This window comes from Nomascus leucogenys, chromosome 4 (genome assembly GCF_006542625.1).
Source record: "Nomascus leucogenys isolate Asia chromosome 4, Asia_NLE_v1, whole genome shotgun sequence".
NCBI lineage: Eukaryota > Metazoa > Chordata > Mammalia > Primates > Hylobatidae > Nomascus > Nomascus leucogenys.
In genome coordinates, this window is record NC_044384.1 from 101,030,679 (window position 1) to 101,045,980 (window position 15,302).

The 15,302-nt window shown below is 54.6% G+C and overlaps 1 protein-coding gene across 2 annotated transcripts in view; it reads right to left on the reverse strand.

The window, feature by feature from the left end:
- MAPKAPK3 (MAPK activated protein kinase 3) overlaps positions 1-14,162 on the reverse strand; it is a 32,264-nt gene extending 18,102 nt beyond the window's left edge. The window contains exons 1-2 of one of the 2 annotated variants that reach the window (XM_003257123.4): positions 14,067-14,162; positions 13,509-13,779 (exon numbers count right to left, since the gene is read on the reverse strand). In XM_003257123.4, the coding sequence (XP_003257171.1) occupies positions 13,509-13,727 (219 nt within the window). In that variant the 5' untranslated portion in view covers positions 13,728-13,779; positions 14,067-14,162. Of the gene's footprint in view, positions 1-13,508; positions 13,780-14,051 lie in introns of both variants that reach the window. The other variant, XM_012499225.2, reaches the window with a different exon arrangement.
- Positions 14,163-15,302: the final 1,140 nt, after the last annotated feature.

The following is a 15,302-nucleotide window of genomic DNA, read 5'->3' on the forward strand; positions in this document are numbered from 1 at the left end:
TAAAGGAGCTAATGGAACCAATTTTGCAGCTATGGATGAGTTGGCCTCCTGCCAGATGAGACCTCACTTCATTAAGTTCTGACCACATCCTGTCCTCTGTCTCACCCTGTCCATTTACCTCTCCTCCTCAGAGGCTCGGTTCCAAGGAGGGTGGCTCACATGATACCAATGACCCCAAACGTCCAGGCCCCAGGTGGGTGCTGAAGGAATGAAGGAGTCAGGGAGGATTAGCGCTCCCTACATGACAACAGTCTGTCCCTGGTGCTGGGCCAGTACTGTGTGGAGGCCACCTCACAGAGTAGTCACCATAACCCAACAAGCATCAGCAGCGCCCTTCTACCTGTGGGGAAATGTCCTTCTGGGAGGTTAAGCGACTTGCCCAAAGTCATACAGCTGGACAGTGAGAGTCAAGACTTGAACCTGGATCTGTCCCCTGCACTGGGGACCATGTACAGCTGCTTCACCCCTTTTCCATGCAGCTTCAAGGCTTGGAGCAGGCACTCATCCCCACAACACCAGCCTGGGGAAAACAAACAGAGAAGGCCCTGCCACTCCTTCCGAGAGCTTGGCCCATGCCCCTGGTCTGGACCAGACCCTGCTGCTTGGTGGCTGTTACAACAATGGCAGATGTTCACGGAGCCCCGCCCTGTGACATGTCACACCCATTAGCTCTTGCCCTTCAACAACTACATTGTTAGCCACCATTTTCAGATGAGGAAACTAAGGGTCAGGGAGGCTTTGTGGATTCTCTGGGTCACATGGTTTGCACATGGCCACCACTGAGTCAGAATTCTTTGGGAACTAGGATTCAACTTTCATCCCCAAGGAGGCCTGCCCATGTACAGATCCCCTCCCAACTCCTGCAAACATGTACTGGCCCTGTCTGGAGGCTAGGCCTGGACTGGGACTGGGAATGCTGCCATGGGCACTCTGTCCTCAAGGATTTAGGGGTCTACAGATGAGTCACTGCCAACTAGGATGCTTGATGATGACATGTACACCTGGGAAACTGGTCCTGGCTCTTTCCCTTCCCTTCTCCTTTCTTTCCAGAACCAGAACCTGGCAGAACAGGCGAGATGGGGAAGGCCAGCCCCTTCTGAGAGAACTCACAAGAAAGGAGGACCCCTAAACAACCACTCCCCTTCTAGGCCAAGGCCAGGACACCTGATGGGGGGCAGGGTGGCAGCTTGACAGGCTGGGAACCTCCACCTGACCACTTCCCACCAAAGTTCTTGGGAGGGGAGGGAGTAGCTGAGGTTCCAAGCCTAGTGTGTTCCCAGGAAGCTCTGGGACAGGACAGCCAACACAAATTTTGAAATCATCAAGTCTTAGGAAGACAAGATTCCTCCAATTTACTAAATTTTGATGGCCTCAGTTGGTCGGCTTCCCACCAGCCCCAGACAACCTGGAAACAAAGGCTGAAATGCCAAGTCTGGGGGATGGGAAGAGTGGAGGGAAATGCTTCTAAAAAGAGGGAACTGAACGAGGCTCCCAGGAAGGAAGAGGGAAGAACGGTGGGAACGTGAGTGCTAGAGGGTCCCAGTGCCCCAGACCAGGGACCATGCACAGCAGGACTAGCTGCGGCCACAGGGGTCCAGGTCTATCCCCAACTCCCCTGTGGCCTTGGGCAGGCCATTCAGCCTCTCTGAGCCTCACGGGCCCAACCTGGAAAGTGAGGATGGTGCTAATACTTCTGTTCCCAGGGAGCCACGAGGAGGGAATGAGAGCACACACAAAGAGCTCAGATGAACTTGGTGTCAGGTGCACACTGAAGGTATTGGGGGCCATGATGGTATGGGTGAAAACAGTTTCTGGGTTTGCTTGGGGACTCCTGGCTTCAGGATTCCCCTGGGTCTTCCTGAAATGGCCTTACACTCCTCCCCTCCTTGTTTCCCAGAATTCAGGGAAAGCTAGGTGCAGCCTTGGAGACCTGGGGGAGGCAGAACCTCTTCAATCCAGCAGGTCACAGGAAATGGTCTCATATCCTCAGAGGGGCACAGCCAGACTGGGCTCTTCAAAGGTGGACCAAGAACCAACCTTGAGTCCACGAATCCTGTTTTGCTGTGAAAGGCTCAATAAGGAAGGGGAAGACCTTCCAGGGTGGAGAGAGGGTGGCTGATCTCTGGGTAGGGACCCTGGGGAATGGGAATCAAGACTGAAAGAACAGAGACCCACAACAGGGAACTTACCCAGCTCTCAAGCTTGGTCAACTACAGAAGGGGGCCCATCTTCAGTTCTTTGTGGCAGCCCCCTACTCTCCCAGGTGGCAGACACCTTTACACCCCTCGACAACTCCACACATCCATTTGAACAATGTCCCTCCTGCAAAATGTGTGACCATGGCCAGTCCTTTCACCTTCCTAAGCCCCAGCTTGCATCTGTGAACTGGGCACCCACTCTCCTCCCACATGGCGCCTGTGTCACAGGTGGGAAAGAGGCCTAGAGACAGCTATGGCCTCCTCCCCTCCCCCAGAGGTTCTACAGTGAGAAAGTGGCAGGATCAGAACTCCCTCTGCCCCTGACAGGTGTGGGATCCCAGCATTCTGCCCACAGCCTTCCCACAGAGGGCTGGGGGAGGCCGCAGAGACCACTTGTGAGCCCCCTGAGTACATACTCAGAAGATCCAGGTTCTGGTATCTTCCTTTAACTTCAAAGAGGAAAAAGGGATTTTTCTATCAAAATCAGCTACATAATCTGTGAAACTTTACCCTGGTTTTATTTCTTCTGACAGTGTAAAAATAGGACATTTTCATCATAAGACTGGAACATTTTAGCAAACACAAGTGTTTTGTTGTAATCTCATAAATAATGTCCCATCAGTGGTCTCTCTTCATGAAGAGACCCCACAGCAGCAATGAAATATGTGCCCCCAACTGGCCAGTTGTGTGGCAGTGATGCCCACATAGCTGGCACAGGGTAACAAAGGGCCATACCACCCTCCCTAGCAGGGGTGGCCAGGGCAAGTGAGGTCATGCCTAGGTGACCCCTGCTGAAGCACTCAGCAGGCCAGGCCTCTGGCCAGCTCTAGAGAGAGGGGACCCAAAACCCTCCAGCTTTCAGAAGAATGACAGCTGGTCTCTCTCGCCTGGAGGAGATGTCACAGAGATGACAAAGGAATCAGAAGTGGGTGTGGGGAGATGCACTGGCTCACCCCCAGAGGCATGGCACAGAGGCCCTAGGGAACCTTCCATCCCTACCCCCGACACTGACCTTCTATCTCATATCTGCTCAGCATCTCTCCCTCATCCTTTGGCTTCATTCATGTCTCTGCAGCTCCCCACACAGGCCTGGGTGAGCACAGGCAGCCATCGCTTTCCTCAGGCTCCTCCCAGGGGTAGCAGGGGCACTGGCCATCCAGGCTTCCAGTCTCCCTTGGCCCCTGGCCCCTCTCCCCTCCTGCTCATGTTCAGCCAGAGGACTCCCAAGGCACCGACACCCAGCCTACTCTCGGAAGGCTTTCCTAGTCTCTGATCACACCATGGAGCCATAGCTACGAGGAAGAGGGGGAGGCTCTGCCCTCTAGGGGACCAGGGTGGTGGCCTGGCAGCTCTGAGGGACACTGCCTGTTCCTGCCATGAGACTAGGCGGCAGTGACTCACTCCCCATCTCCTGGGCCTGCCTAAGGTAAGGACACACCCTGGTACTGGCTCAGCCTGACTCAAGCACTTAATTAGGCCATGAAGTACAGCGGAAGGGGTCTCCAAACCTGAGTCATAACCCTCAGAGCTCCTGACCCTGGCAGAATATAGCCCTTGCTGGTGGCATCGACATAGCCAAATGTTCCCCCTGACAACACCATTTGCTGACTGGTGTGGGAGAGGCATCCTGGGGCACCCTCTGACCAGTCTCTATGCTGTCTATCTACTTGCAAGATCAGCCCCAGCAGTGGGCAAGGCAGGCCTCCCCCGATCTGCCTGCTTCCCTGGCACTGCCGATGATCATTGCCCACCTAACATGTCTTCACAGCCAAAATGGAGGCCTTTGCCAAGCAGAGCACTTAGGCCCTCGTTTTTTTTTTTTTTTTTTTTTTGAGATGGAGCTTCACTCTTGACTCCCAGGCTAGAGTGCAATGGTGCAATCTCAGCTCACTGCAACCTCCATTTCCCAGGTTCAAGTGATTCTCTTGCCTCAGCCTCTCAAGTAGCTGGTATTACAAGCGTGTGCCACCTCACCCAGCTAATTTTTCTATTTTTAGTAGAGACGGGGTTTCACCAGGCTGATCTCGAACTCCTGACTTCAGGTGATCCACCCGCATCAGCCTCCCAAAGTGCTGGGATTACAGGCAAGAGCCACCGTGCCCGGTCCAGGCTCTCATTTTGCAGATGAGGAGACTGTGGCTTCTGATCCCCAGAGGAGCACACACACAGGGAGGAATGGCTGAGAGCCAGGCCTGGGTTCCAGCACAGGGCCATGTCCATACTATGTGACCCTGGGTGAGTTACTCTGCCTTTCTGAATCTGTCTCTGCATCCATGGCATGGGCATGATAATCCATTCTGATTCTGCCATGTTTGTGCCTGGCATGTAGGAGGCACTCAGCAAGTGGGTGCCCTTATTGCCATCCCCCTGCCCCCTGTGCCGCTGCCTGCCAGAAAGCATGGAGAACACCTGCCAGTCCTTCTACCACATCCTGAGAAGGGGGCTGTTAATGTTGGGTGAGCATCTATGGACGAGCTATGGGTCTCTTATGGAGGCTGAACCCTTAAGAATGGGGCAATGAGGCCAGGCGCGGTGGCTCACGCCTGTAATCCCAGCACTTTGGGAGGCCGAGGCGGGCGGATCACGAGGTCAGGAGATTGAGACCCCACCCTGGCTAACACGGTGAAACCCCATCTCTACTAAAAAAAAATACAAAAAATTATCCGGGCATGGTGGCGGGCGCCTGTAGTCCCAGCTACTCGGGAGGCTGAGGCAAGAGAATGGCGTGAACCTGGGAGGCGGAGCTTGCAGTGAGCTGAGATCGCGCCACTGCACTCCAGCCTGGGTGTCTCAAAAAAAAAAAAAAAGAATGGGGCAACAAGTGTGGCAGCTCAAAGACCTGGTCCCTCAGGCCCATGAATGTAGCCTCTGAGCCTTAGCAGGGCAAGGGTGGTCAGGTGCAGGGTGCCAGCTAGAGAGTCTTGAGTGTTCACACCAGCTAGTGCAGGTGCAGCTCACACTCAGTTCTGCCCTCTGTAAAAATGGAGGCAGGTTGCACCTCACACCTGGAGCCCTCCCAGACTCCCACCAGCTCCTCTGGCTGGCTCTAAGGCTCTGATTCAGGTCAGATCTCAGCCCCGTCTATACCTCACTGTGGCTAGGGAACCCTTGGGGGTCATACTGTGCCTAGTCCCACACAATTGTCCGAAGCAAAAGTCTCAGACCATTGGGCTGTAAAAGGAGACCCAACAGCAGAGACTGCAGCTAAAGTTGACTTCACACAAGCCATGGGGGGTGTGGCGGGGGACCTCCTCAGGTTACAGCTCAGCCCAAGAACTCCTGAGTCCACTGTTCTGACTGCCAAGGCTGCTGACACCTGGTCAAGGCGGGCAGCAGGAGGGGACACTGTGAGTGACATGGGTACAGCAGTCACTCCTCCTTCCTTCCCCACCCCCACCCTCCCCTGGGGTGGGGGTGGGGGAGTGAGCTGCCCGCTGACCAGGATGAGTCCTCAGCACCTGACCTGGCCCTGCTCTGTCCTCCGCCTGCCCTCAGCCTGCCAGGCTGCAGAAAAGAGGCCATCAGGCCTGAAACACATGAGACAGGCAAACTGGCAAGGCCCGGGAGAGCGGGGACAGAGCGATAGCAGGAGAAACAGGTGGAAAAGAAGAAATGAGAGGGACGAGGAGGCAGAGGACAGAAAGATCACTAGTGCCATGAGGAGAAGGCAGCAAAGACAAAGCCCTAGTCTAAAGAAAAAGGCAAACCCTAATCCCAAACCCGCCTCAAAAACAAAAGCAATCTTTTCAGCATCTCTGGCCTGTCTAGTGCTGAAAGGGCCTCCTGAGGCTCCTTGTTCCCCAAACAGGAGCCTCGTGTTCCTGCTCTAAGCAAAACCTCCACAGTTCCCACACAGCAGGATTTTAATCACAATTGCACAGGGCCTAATCCACTTAGTTCCAAATGGGCAGGAGGGTGGGGAGGAGCCCAGGACCCAGAGCTCCCTTCACGCCATTCTTTCCTGTCCCTCAAGGGGCTGGCTTCCCCAGGTGCAGGGCGTACCCAAGTGAGTCCTCATAAAAACCAATAATGTTTCACCAGCAAATGCACCCAGGCCACCCCAAATGAGAGCCCTGCCTTCTGAGAGTGTCTGCTGGCCTATGTTGTCCCATAGCATGAATGCAGGGATAGTAACAGTCACTGAGACTGGATCCTACTCCCCACCACATATTCAAACCCAGGGTTCAACTGCACCACAAAGATGATGGTTTTGCAAAAGATTATGAAACTGCCTTTAGTCCAAAGTCACTTGGGGAGAATGTCGCAGAAAGCAATTTAAGCCAAGAGCACTGTTCCTCTTTCAACCCCAGGTGGGGCCTTTCATCTGGGACCACACAAGATGTCCAATAGATGGAGGGACAGCAGTAGAACTAATGTTCTCCAGGGAAAACACCAGCACTCACAGAAGCCATGGTCTCACTGCCCTGAGAGCAGCAGAGCCAGCTCTCCAGGAAGCGCTTGGTGCACACTCTCAGGGCACAGGTATGCTTGGAATGCCTCTCACCTAGGGATGTCCTCAGCTCTTGCCTGTGGGCCTTCAGCATTAGACATGGCAGCCTGGAGCCAAGGGAGGTTGCAGGCTTACAGAGCCAGATGTTCCAACTACTGCCTCCACCCAGGGGTCTTCCATGATGATGTCCCCAGTAGAGGAAAATGAGGGATCTAACTCCACTTCTCCAGGTGTGAAGCTCAGAAGAGATATAACAGACCTCTGTTGTAATGAAAACTGAGTCCTTCCCACATAGTCTGAACAATAGCCCAAGTGACCCAGGAGTCACTGCAGCACCCTCAGCAATGGTGCTCTACCCTTCAAGGCCCTACACAAATGCCTCTTCCTCCACAGATTCCTCTGGTCCTCCCTCAGCTTCCCAGGCTTTGTCAGGACTTTGGCACCAGCCCTGCTGAGGTCAACCACATCCTGCCAGAACACAGGTCGGCGAGTGGGAAACTGGTACTCCACAGCAGGTGCTGAATGTCTAAACCAGGCATATTGTCACACACATGCACACACACATACACATACACACACACCCACACACACATACACCCTATGCCTTCCTCTGTCATCCACATCCTTCTCAAACCAGAGGTCTGGATTAAACTGGCAACCTCTTCCAGGAAGCCTCTCCTAGCTGGCCCAGCCCAGAAACAGTTTCCACTCGCCCACTCACCAGTCTGACTTCCTGCCCGTGGTGCTCTGGGCTTTGCCCAGCTGCACTTGTCTGAGACTCACAAGGCCTGGGAAAAGGCACACGACCTTTCCGAGGTGGCCTTCACAGTCATCCTGGTCCTTGTGTGCTGGCCTCTTGGGACTGCCACCTGTCCAATCACTGGCATAGAGTTCCATACAGTGAGGAGGACTGGACAGATGTAGGCAGACACTGGCAGCATCACTCAGGGCCCAGCTGGGGCTGCCAGGGCTCCCAGTGGAGCCAGAGAGGACAATGCCAGCATCTTTCCAAGGGCCAAGTCTCAGAGACCCTCTCGTGTCCCCACAGACTTGCATGAGGAGTGAGATGACTTAGATGCTAGGACTCTGGCATCAAACTGCCTAGGCTCACAGCTCAGCCCTGCTACCCACTAGCTGAGCACTTTGGGCAAGTTGCTGACCTCTGAACCTCATCCATATAATGGGAGGGATAAGAGTTAGGTAAGATAACTCACGCTGTGCATCGTTGTGCACTGTGGACAGGGCCTGCTGGGCAGAATCCTCTGAAAAACTGTTAGCTGTTTATGGGGGTATCAGAATCCACAGCACCAAGGCCTGAATCCTGGAGAGCTGGCATCAGCTCCTAGATGGGATGGGAAAAGATCCTAGAAGCCCCAGCAGAGGTGATCCTGAGAGTAGGCTGGGAGCACAGCTTCGAAAACAGTAAGCAAGGCCAGCCAGGCACGGTATGAACCATCTCAGAACAATCAACCTCTGCCTAAAATTCCACTATTTGCATTTTGTAGGGTTTGATGCCCTCCCCAGGATCTTCATGAAAAAGCAAATTGCCCATCCCTGGCAGTTAACACTCTGGCTCCTCAGATTCTTTCCTTCCAGGTAAGGAGAAGCGTTGGGAGAACCCAGGGGGCAGTGAAACTATTTCCAGCGACTCTATTGTACCGGGCTGCATAGTCCCTCCATGTGCCTCCCGATTTGTTGACTCTAACAAGTGGCCCTGCGGAGGCTGATCTGACCGGTCTGGAGATGGTAGGTGAGGGGTTGGTGGCTGCCAAATGAAAAAGGGCCTGGCCTGCCTGGCAGCTTCACCTGGCTTCAAATCCAGCTCAACAGCACCAGCCCCAACAGGCCAGCCTCACCCATGGAGCAGTGGGCACCATCCCCCCAGGGAGAGTGAGGCATCCAGGGTACTGGGCTCTGTATCCACTGCTTTCCAGTCTCTGCATCCATCATGTTCTATCTTCCTTTTGGCATTCTGGTTATACAGAGCCCCTCTGTCTAATCAGAGGTGCAGCCTGGACAGCAGGCGGGGGCAGAAATGGCCTCATGAATGGGCATTTCCTTTCTCCCAGGAATTCCCCATGAGGTCTGTTGAGGCAGTGGAACTGTTAGATTCCATTGTGAATTCCCAGACCTTAGGAGAGGAGAAATAGCATTTCTCTGTGGCGTATCTCTGAGCTGCAATCAAAGAACCCCTCTCCTGTGGAGAAGGTGCAACCTGGAAAAAGTCCAGTTCCTGATGCTCCTTCCAAAAGCTCAGAGGGGCCAGAGCCTGGTTATTTTCATAAGCATTCATGAATCCCTGATATATGACAGGCCTTGGGCCTAGGTGCTATAAAGGAGCTTTGAATCAAAGGGGAGTATTATGGCTTTAGGGGTCAAAGAAGGTTCCATTGCCCCAAAGCCAGGAACTCTGGGCAGCTTCCTGGAAGAGGTGGCACTGGAGCTGAGTCTTGACAGATGGGAAGAAATTCTTCAGTGCTGGAGAAGGAAAGATGTCACCTAAGGTAGAAAAGGGAGGTGGGCTGGACTGCAGAGGCTTTGAATGCCACAATTAGAGGCTCAGAACATACACAGCCAAGTCCCAACATCCCTGTGTAATCTCAAATCCTTGTGAGATCTCCTCCTGGTCTCCAGAGCTTAGTTTCCCATCTGTCAGGAGAAATATGCCCTCTTCTGTGTTGTGCTTTGAGGTATCACTGAGATCCCACATGCAGAACAGCCTGGCTCATGGAAGCCAACTGGCATCAAGGGGAAGGAAACTGTCCCAGAAACGGCAGCCCCAGCAACCTCCCCAGATCCTGGGAACCAGAAGGGAGATGTCTGCTACAAAGACTTGACCCAGAAGACTCTGCAGAGGTCTCCTGGACATGTGGATCCACCACCCCACCACTCTACTCTCCTTAACAAAGAAGGGAAGAAGAGGGCACTGGGAGCCTAGAAGAGCTTCCAACATGCTTTAGGGGTCAGAGGGGAAGAGCCCCCAGTCCCACAGTCCATAACACAGAGGCAGGAAAGAAAACCCCACCATTATGTCTCCGTAAGGCCTTTTATTGCTTTTCTTTCTTTCAGTTTTTGAGACGGGTCTCACTCTGTCACCCAGGCTGGAGTGCACTGGCGTGATCTCGGCTCACTGCAACCTCTGCCTCCCAGGTTCAAGTGATTCTCCCGCCTCAGCCTCCCCAGTAGCTGGGATTACAGGCGCCCACCACTGTGTCCAGCAAATTTTTGTATTTTTAGTAGAGACAAGGTTTCGCCAGGTTGGCCAGGCTGATCTCGAGCTACAGACTTCAGGTGATCCTCCCGCCTCGGCCACAGTGCTGGGATTATAGGCATAAGCCATCATACCCAGCCCTAATTTTTAAATTTTATGTAGAGATAGGGGTCTTACTATGTTGCCAAGACTGGTCTTAAACTCCTGGACTCAAATAATCCTCCTACCTCAGCCTCCCAAAGTGCTGAGATTACAGGCACAAGCCACCGCACCCAGCCTATTGCTTTTATTTAGAGATACTAAGTGCCATGGTCACTTCTGCCTGCCAAGAGGCCAAAAACCACAAGAGGGCTGGGCAGGATGTCAGGAGGGAAGAAAATTCGGGCCTCTGCTACAACCCCACTTCAAGCCATGTGACTCACTTTGGGTCCCAATTTTCACGTATGTGATAAAGTTTGAGGGACTGGATCTTGGATGTGGTGGAGTAACTGATGTGTGAAAAATCTGCAGGGCTGTGCCCAGTTAGAGGGAAAGCTGAAGGGTACTAATTAACTAGTTAAGGCTGGGAGAGGGCACAAGCAAGAGGTCAGCAGGAGAAGCAGACACTGGAGGACTGCCTGGCCCATACACCCTCTCCAAGAAAGGCAGTCCTCCAGTTCCTGCCAAGAGGACAGCAATGAGTGCTTGGGGTACAATGGAGTAGAATGACTGCACTGGCAGCAGAAGGTAGCCTTGGGAGGGAGCCACTGAGTATGACTGAGGCCAAGATGAACCAAGCAGGTGGTCAGGGGCTAAGGGAAAGCAGAAGAGGCCCAGCTCCCTGAGAGGGAGGGACCTCCTCCTCTAGGGCCTCCACAGAATAGCAACAGTTACAAGGACAGTGGCCACAGCTCTTCCTGTTTTATGAGTGTTTGCTGAGTTTCAGGCTTCCTGTTAAGCACTGTCTTCCATCTTCGGCAACAGACTCAAGCGGATGAGCATGAGACAAATGGGCAGAGATGGCCTGAATAAGGTCAAGTTATAAGACGAGGACAGGCCACCCTGGTTAACCTGGGGCACATCACCAGGGAGGCAGAAAGACACAGAGCCCACGACTGTTGCCTACGCGGAGCTGGGGCAACTGGGGGGAGAGGGCTAGGCAGATGCAAGGAGAGGACTGTGATCCATCATGAGCTGGCTAAGCTCCCTGGGCCCAGGCCTGCCCATGTACTGCGGTCCCCAGGTCCTGGTCCTCCTGGGCAATGGGCAGAAGCTATAAGTGGGGAGATGTCACCTTCCTCCTCATGGCCACAGCTACCACTCACAAGACAGGTAAAATGACTGTACCAGAGGTTGTGCTTAGCCCAATATTAGGAGATAGTAAATGCCTACTTAGCTGGGTAAGGACTTCTAGGCTTGGTCACTAGAGATACTAAGAACAGGAAGGTCCTGGAGTGGGAGGCACATTTAATCCATGTCCCCTTTGAGGGCCAATTTAGGGCCAGATCCTGAAGGTCCCAAGTTAGTAGCCCCAGCCATGCTCACCCATAAAGGGGTACAGGCCTGACCCAATTCCCAGTCCAGAACAAGGAGAGCACTGATGAGGTGCTGTGGAAGTTCTTGCAGTCAGAAGTTACCCCAAGTCACTCATCAGACATAGCATCTATGGGGAAGGGGTTAATTCCAGCCTTACTTAAAGCTGGCACTGCGTGGGCCTACAAATTCTGGTCTCCCACCCCATCCCTGACTCACCCACAGCATCTGGACACCACAGGGGATGGTCAGAGCTCAGTCTTGGCCCACAGGGCCAAAGCCTTGGTATTAAGAAATGGGTCTCTGGCCTCAATCCCTCACCCACCCAGACTGCCCTCAATCCTAGCACAGGTGGAAGGTTAAATGGTGCCCAGAGGGGGATGAAAACTCTCATTCCTCATCCCCTTACCCCTGTCTGCCCTCAGAAGAGCCACTTTTTCCCTAAAAGACTCAGAGAATCCCATTCCTGATACTCTGAAAAGCTCCCCCACCCCATTCGACTGCTGGGTTAGTGGGCAAAGAAGCTATACCTGGGGCCCAGCCCCTCCAGCCCAACCCTGATCCTCTTCTAGACCCACCCGCATGTTCCCCTCCAAGGCACTCTGGGGAGACAACCTCCTCTGTTGGCCCTAGTGGTCCTGGGAAAGACACAGAGAGCTGGGTCCAGCTCCCTGCTCAGAGGCTTTAAGATCTTATGCCTTAAGTAAGTCCTGTAACCTCTCCAGACCTGTATCAGGTCCTATACCAAGTGCTTTAAACGTATAATCTCATTTCATGTTCACAACAACTCCTCATCTTTCCCCATGAATAGATGCAGAAACCTGGCTTCCAGAGTCTAGGATATCATCCAAGGTCATGAAACCGGCAAACACAGGATACCTATTAGCCGTATCTAGAGGACTCTGCACTTGGACTCTAATTAAAACTTGTGTAAAGGCCAGGCACGGTGGCTCACGCCTGTAATCCCAGCACTTTGGGAGGCCGAGGCAGGCGGATCACGAGGTCAAGAGATCGAGACAATCCTGGCCAACATGGTGAAACCCTGTCTCTACTAAAAATACAAAAAATTATCTGGGTGTGGTGGGGCACGTCTGTAGTCCCAGCTACTCAGGAGACTGAGGCAGGAAAATCGCTTGAACCTGGGAGGTGGAGGTTGCAGTGAGCCGAGATTGTGCCACTGCACTCCAGCTTGGCAACAAAGCGAGACTTTGTCTCAAAAAAAAAAATCTTTTGTAAAACGAGAAGGGCCTTTGCTGTACTTCTAGCCTCCAGGAGCCACTATCCCTGCCATGCTCTACCCATCCATTGGCACAAGCTACAAATGAGTAAAGACCCCAGAGATGACAGATTCAAGGGATTCTGGGTATGGGGTGTGGCCCTAGGCCCAGAACTGTATGCCTTAAGCCAGAACCAGGTACCCGCCCCTAGCATCCCCCGACCCCCACCATGCCACCTATATCAGCATGCCAGGTCTCCAGGGAGCCTATAGTCTGAGGTGGTTAGATGGCTGGCCCGCCCTCTGCCCAGGAACCAGGGGTGGGTTGGACCAGGGCCTGTCCCTTTCAACATGGGACCAGCGACTCGTCAGGGGTCTATCAGCAGCCTCCTGAGGCTCCACAGGTGCAGTGGGCATCAGCCTTGTCCTCTGGCCAGCCCTGGGAGGCTCACACCACTCCAGCCCAGACAGGCAGGGGCCACAGGGAAGAAGCAGTCCCACCCAAGCCTTGGTGGGGGCTCAGCTTCCAGCAAAGGGAAACAGATCCATTCCAGTCAGAGGAGCTTCACATGGAAGAGGCAGCCAAGCTGAACAAGAGATCCCCTTTGGACCTGAACACATGGGTCCAGCCAGAATCCCAGAGTCAAGAGTCACCCCTTCCCTGCTTCCGGATACAGCATATCTAGCCATAGTGACTCCACCCCTTGCTCACTGGGACACTCAACGCTTAGCTAGACTATGCCTCAGTTTCCCCATCTGTAAAGTAGGAAGGACCACAAGCCTGACCTTACAGGAGAGTATGACGATGAAACATGTTGCTGAGCATAGGAAGCTTAGCAGGTGCGCTAGACATAGCTTCACCCACAGGCTTCCGCTGTGGACCCTCCAGGATACCCCAGGCCTCAGTGAGGGCTCACTGACCTTCAGGGCACACTTCTGCCCAGTGCGCCGATGGAAGCACTCCAGCACTTTGCCGTTCACACCCAGGCCCAGCACCTGCTTGGACAACTGGTAGTCGTCGGTCACTGCGTACTTCTTGGGCTCCCGCCGCCCCCCCGGAGCACCGCCCAAACCGGGTCCGCCGGGTGCAGCTGGCTGGGGCACAGGGCCCCCCTGCTCCTCTGCTGTTTCACCATCCATGGCCCCCGCGGGGCGCTCAGAGGCGGCCCCAGCCTGGCGCTTCTAGTGGCACCTGGGGGAAAGGGGAAGAGTGAGTCCCGCCCAGACTTTTCCAACACACCCCAGCCTTGGAGCCTCTGAACTGCGCTGGGCTGCGAGCCCGGGGCAAGCTGGGAGTGCGGGACGAACGGCCTGAGAGTAGAGACGTGCAGCAGGGGGCGGTGGTCGCGCGGCCGGGTAAAAGCGAGCACCGCCCGGGCACGTGTCAAGAAGAGAAGGGGCCGGGCGCCTAATGGCCGCGAGGTCCCCGGAGGAGGCCGCAGAGGGGGCCCAGCGAGGGCGTACCTGGCGGCAACGCACCTTGCTGAGGTACCGGCGTAGGGCAGGGGCGGCGGTCGCGGGAGCTGGCGGCCGCAGAGCGCCCAGGGCCGAGAGTCGCGCTGCCGGCGCCCACGTGACCTCCCCCCCCCACCACTCCACCCTCCCTGCTCCCTGCGCGTCATCCCATCTTGGGGCCTCGCTAGGTCAGCCTTAAAGGGCCAGGCGGGCCCCGGCTGGGTCCCGCCCCCGAGCCGGAACAAAATAGGAGGCGTGGCTTCCCAAGGGGGCGGTTACTTCCTCGGTTTCCAGGGACACCCAGGGAGGCCCCTGCACTGGCAGTCCGCTACTGTGCGGGTCCCGGGTTTTACTCGCAACCTAGAACGTGACAGCGCAGGACGTCTTATTTCCCTTGAAAGCTCTCCTTGAGTCGGGTGTTTGCTCTGCACGCTGCCAGGTGGCCCTCCAGTATGGCTTGCTAGGCTTCCGACTTGCCTAGTGGTGGCCAGCCCTCAGCGTACTCAACTTTTTAATTTTTGCCAACATGCCGAGGGAAGTGGCATCTCGTCGTTGTTGAATTCGCCACTCTTTAGCCTCTGGTGGCTCTGGGCGTCTCCAGCACTGGCGACTGCCCCCTTTTGTGCAGCTCCCGCTCATGCCCTTGACTCGTTGCTTCCCTTTGGTATATACAGCGTCCTGGGGACCAGAAATCCCGAGTTGCCATTTGATCAGATCTGCCAACCTTTCACCTTATGGTTTGGGCTTTTGGCGTCGTGTTTAAAAAGTCTCTGCCTCCCATCCGAGTGACAGATATTCTCCATTAGCTTTCTAGTTTTGCCTTGCACATTTAAGTCTCTATTAAGCCCATCTTAGACTACCTTACGTATTTTGCGCCAGTTTTCCCAACACTGGCTGTTAACTCTCATTTCACAGATGAGGAAACTGGGACCCCTGGGGAGAAAACAACTTGTCTAGAGCCATAGAGAGGGTGACTGTGGCTGTCTTCTGGGACAGATTTGAACTACTCGCGCATATCACATCACTCCCCCAATCCGGAAGCTGAGGGACCTGAGCGAGCTGGCTCACTTGGAACTGGGAAAGTGCGGCTCAGGGCAGGGGCTCTGCATGGGCCTCTGCTGTCATCTACAGGCCATCTACAGGACTGCAGGTACCAGGACCTCGGTCCCACTCACAGGCGTCTTCCAGCCATCCTGCTCCTGGCTCCGGAATTTAGGCCCAGTGAGCGCCTTCCCCTCAGCCCCACTGGTTAACACACGC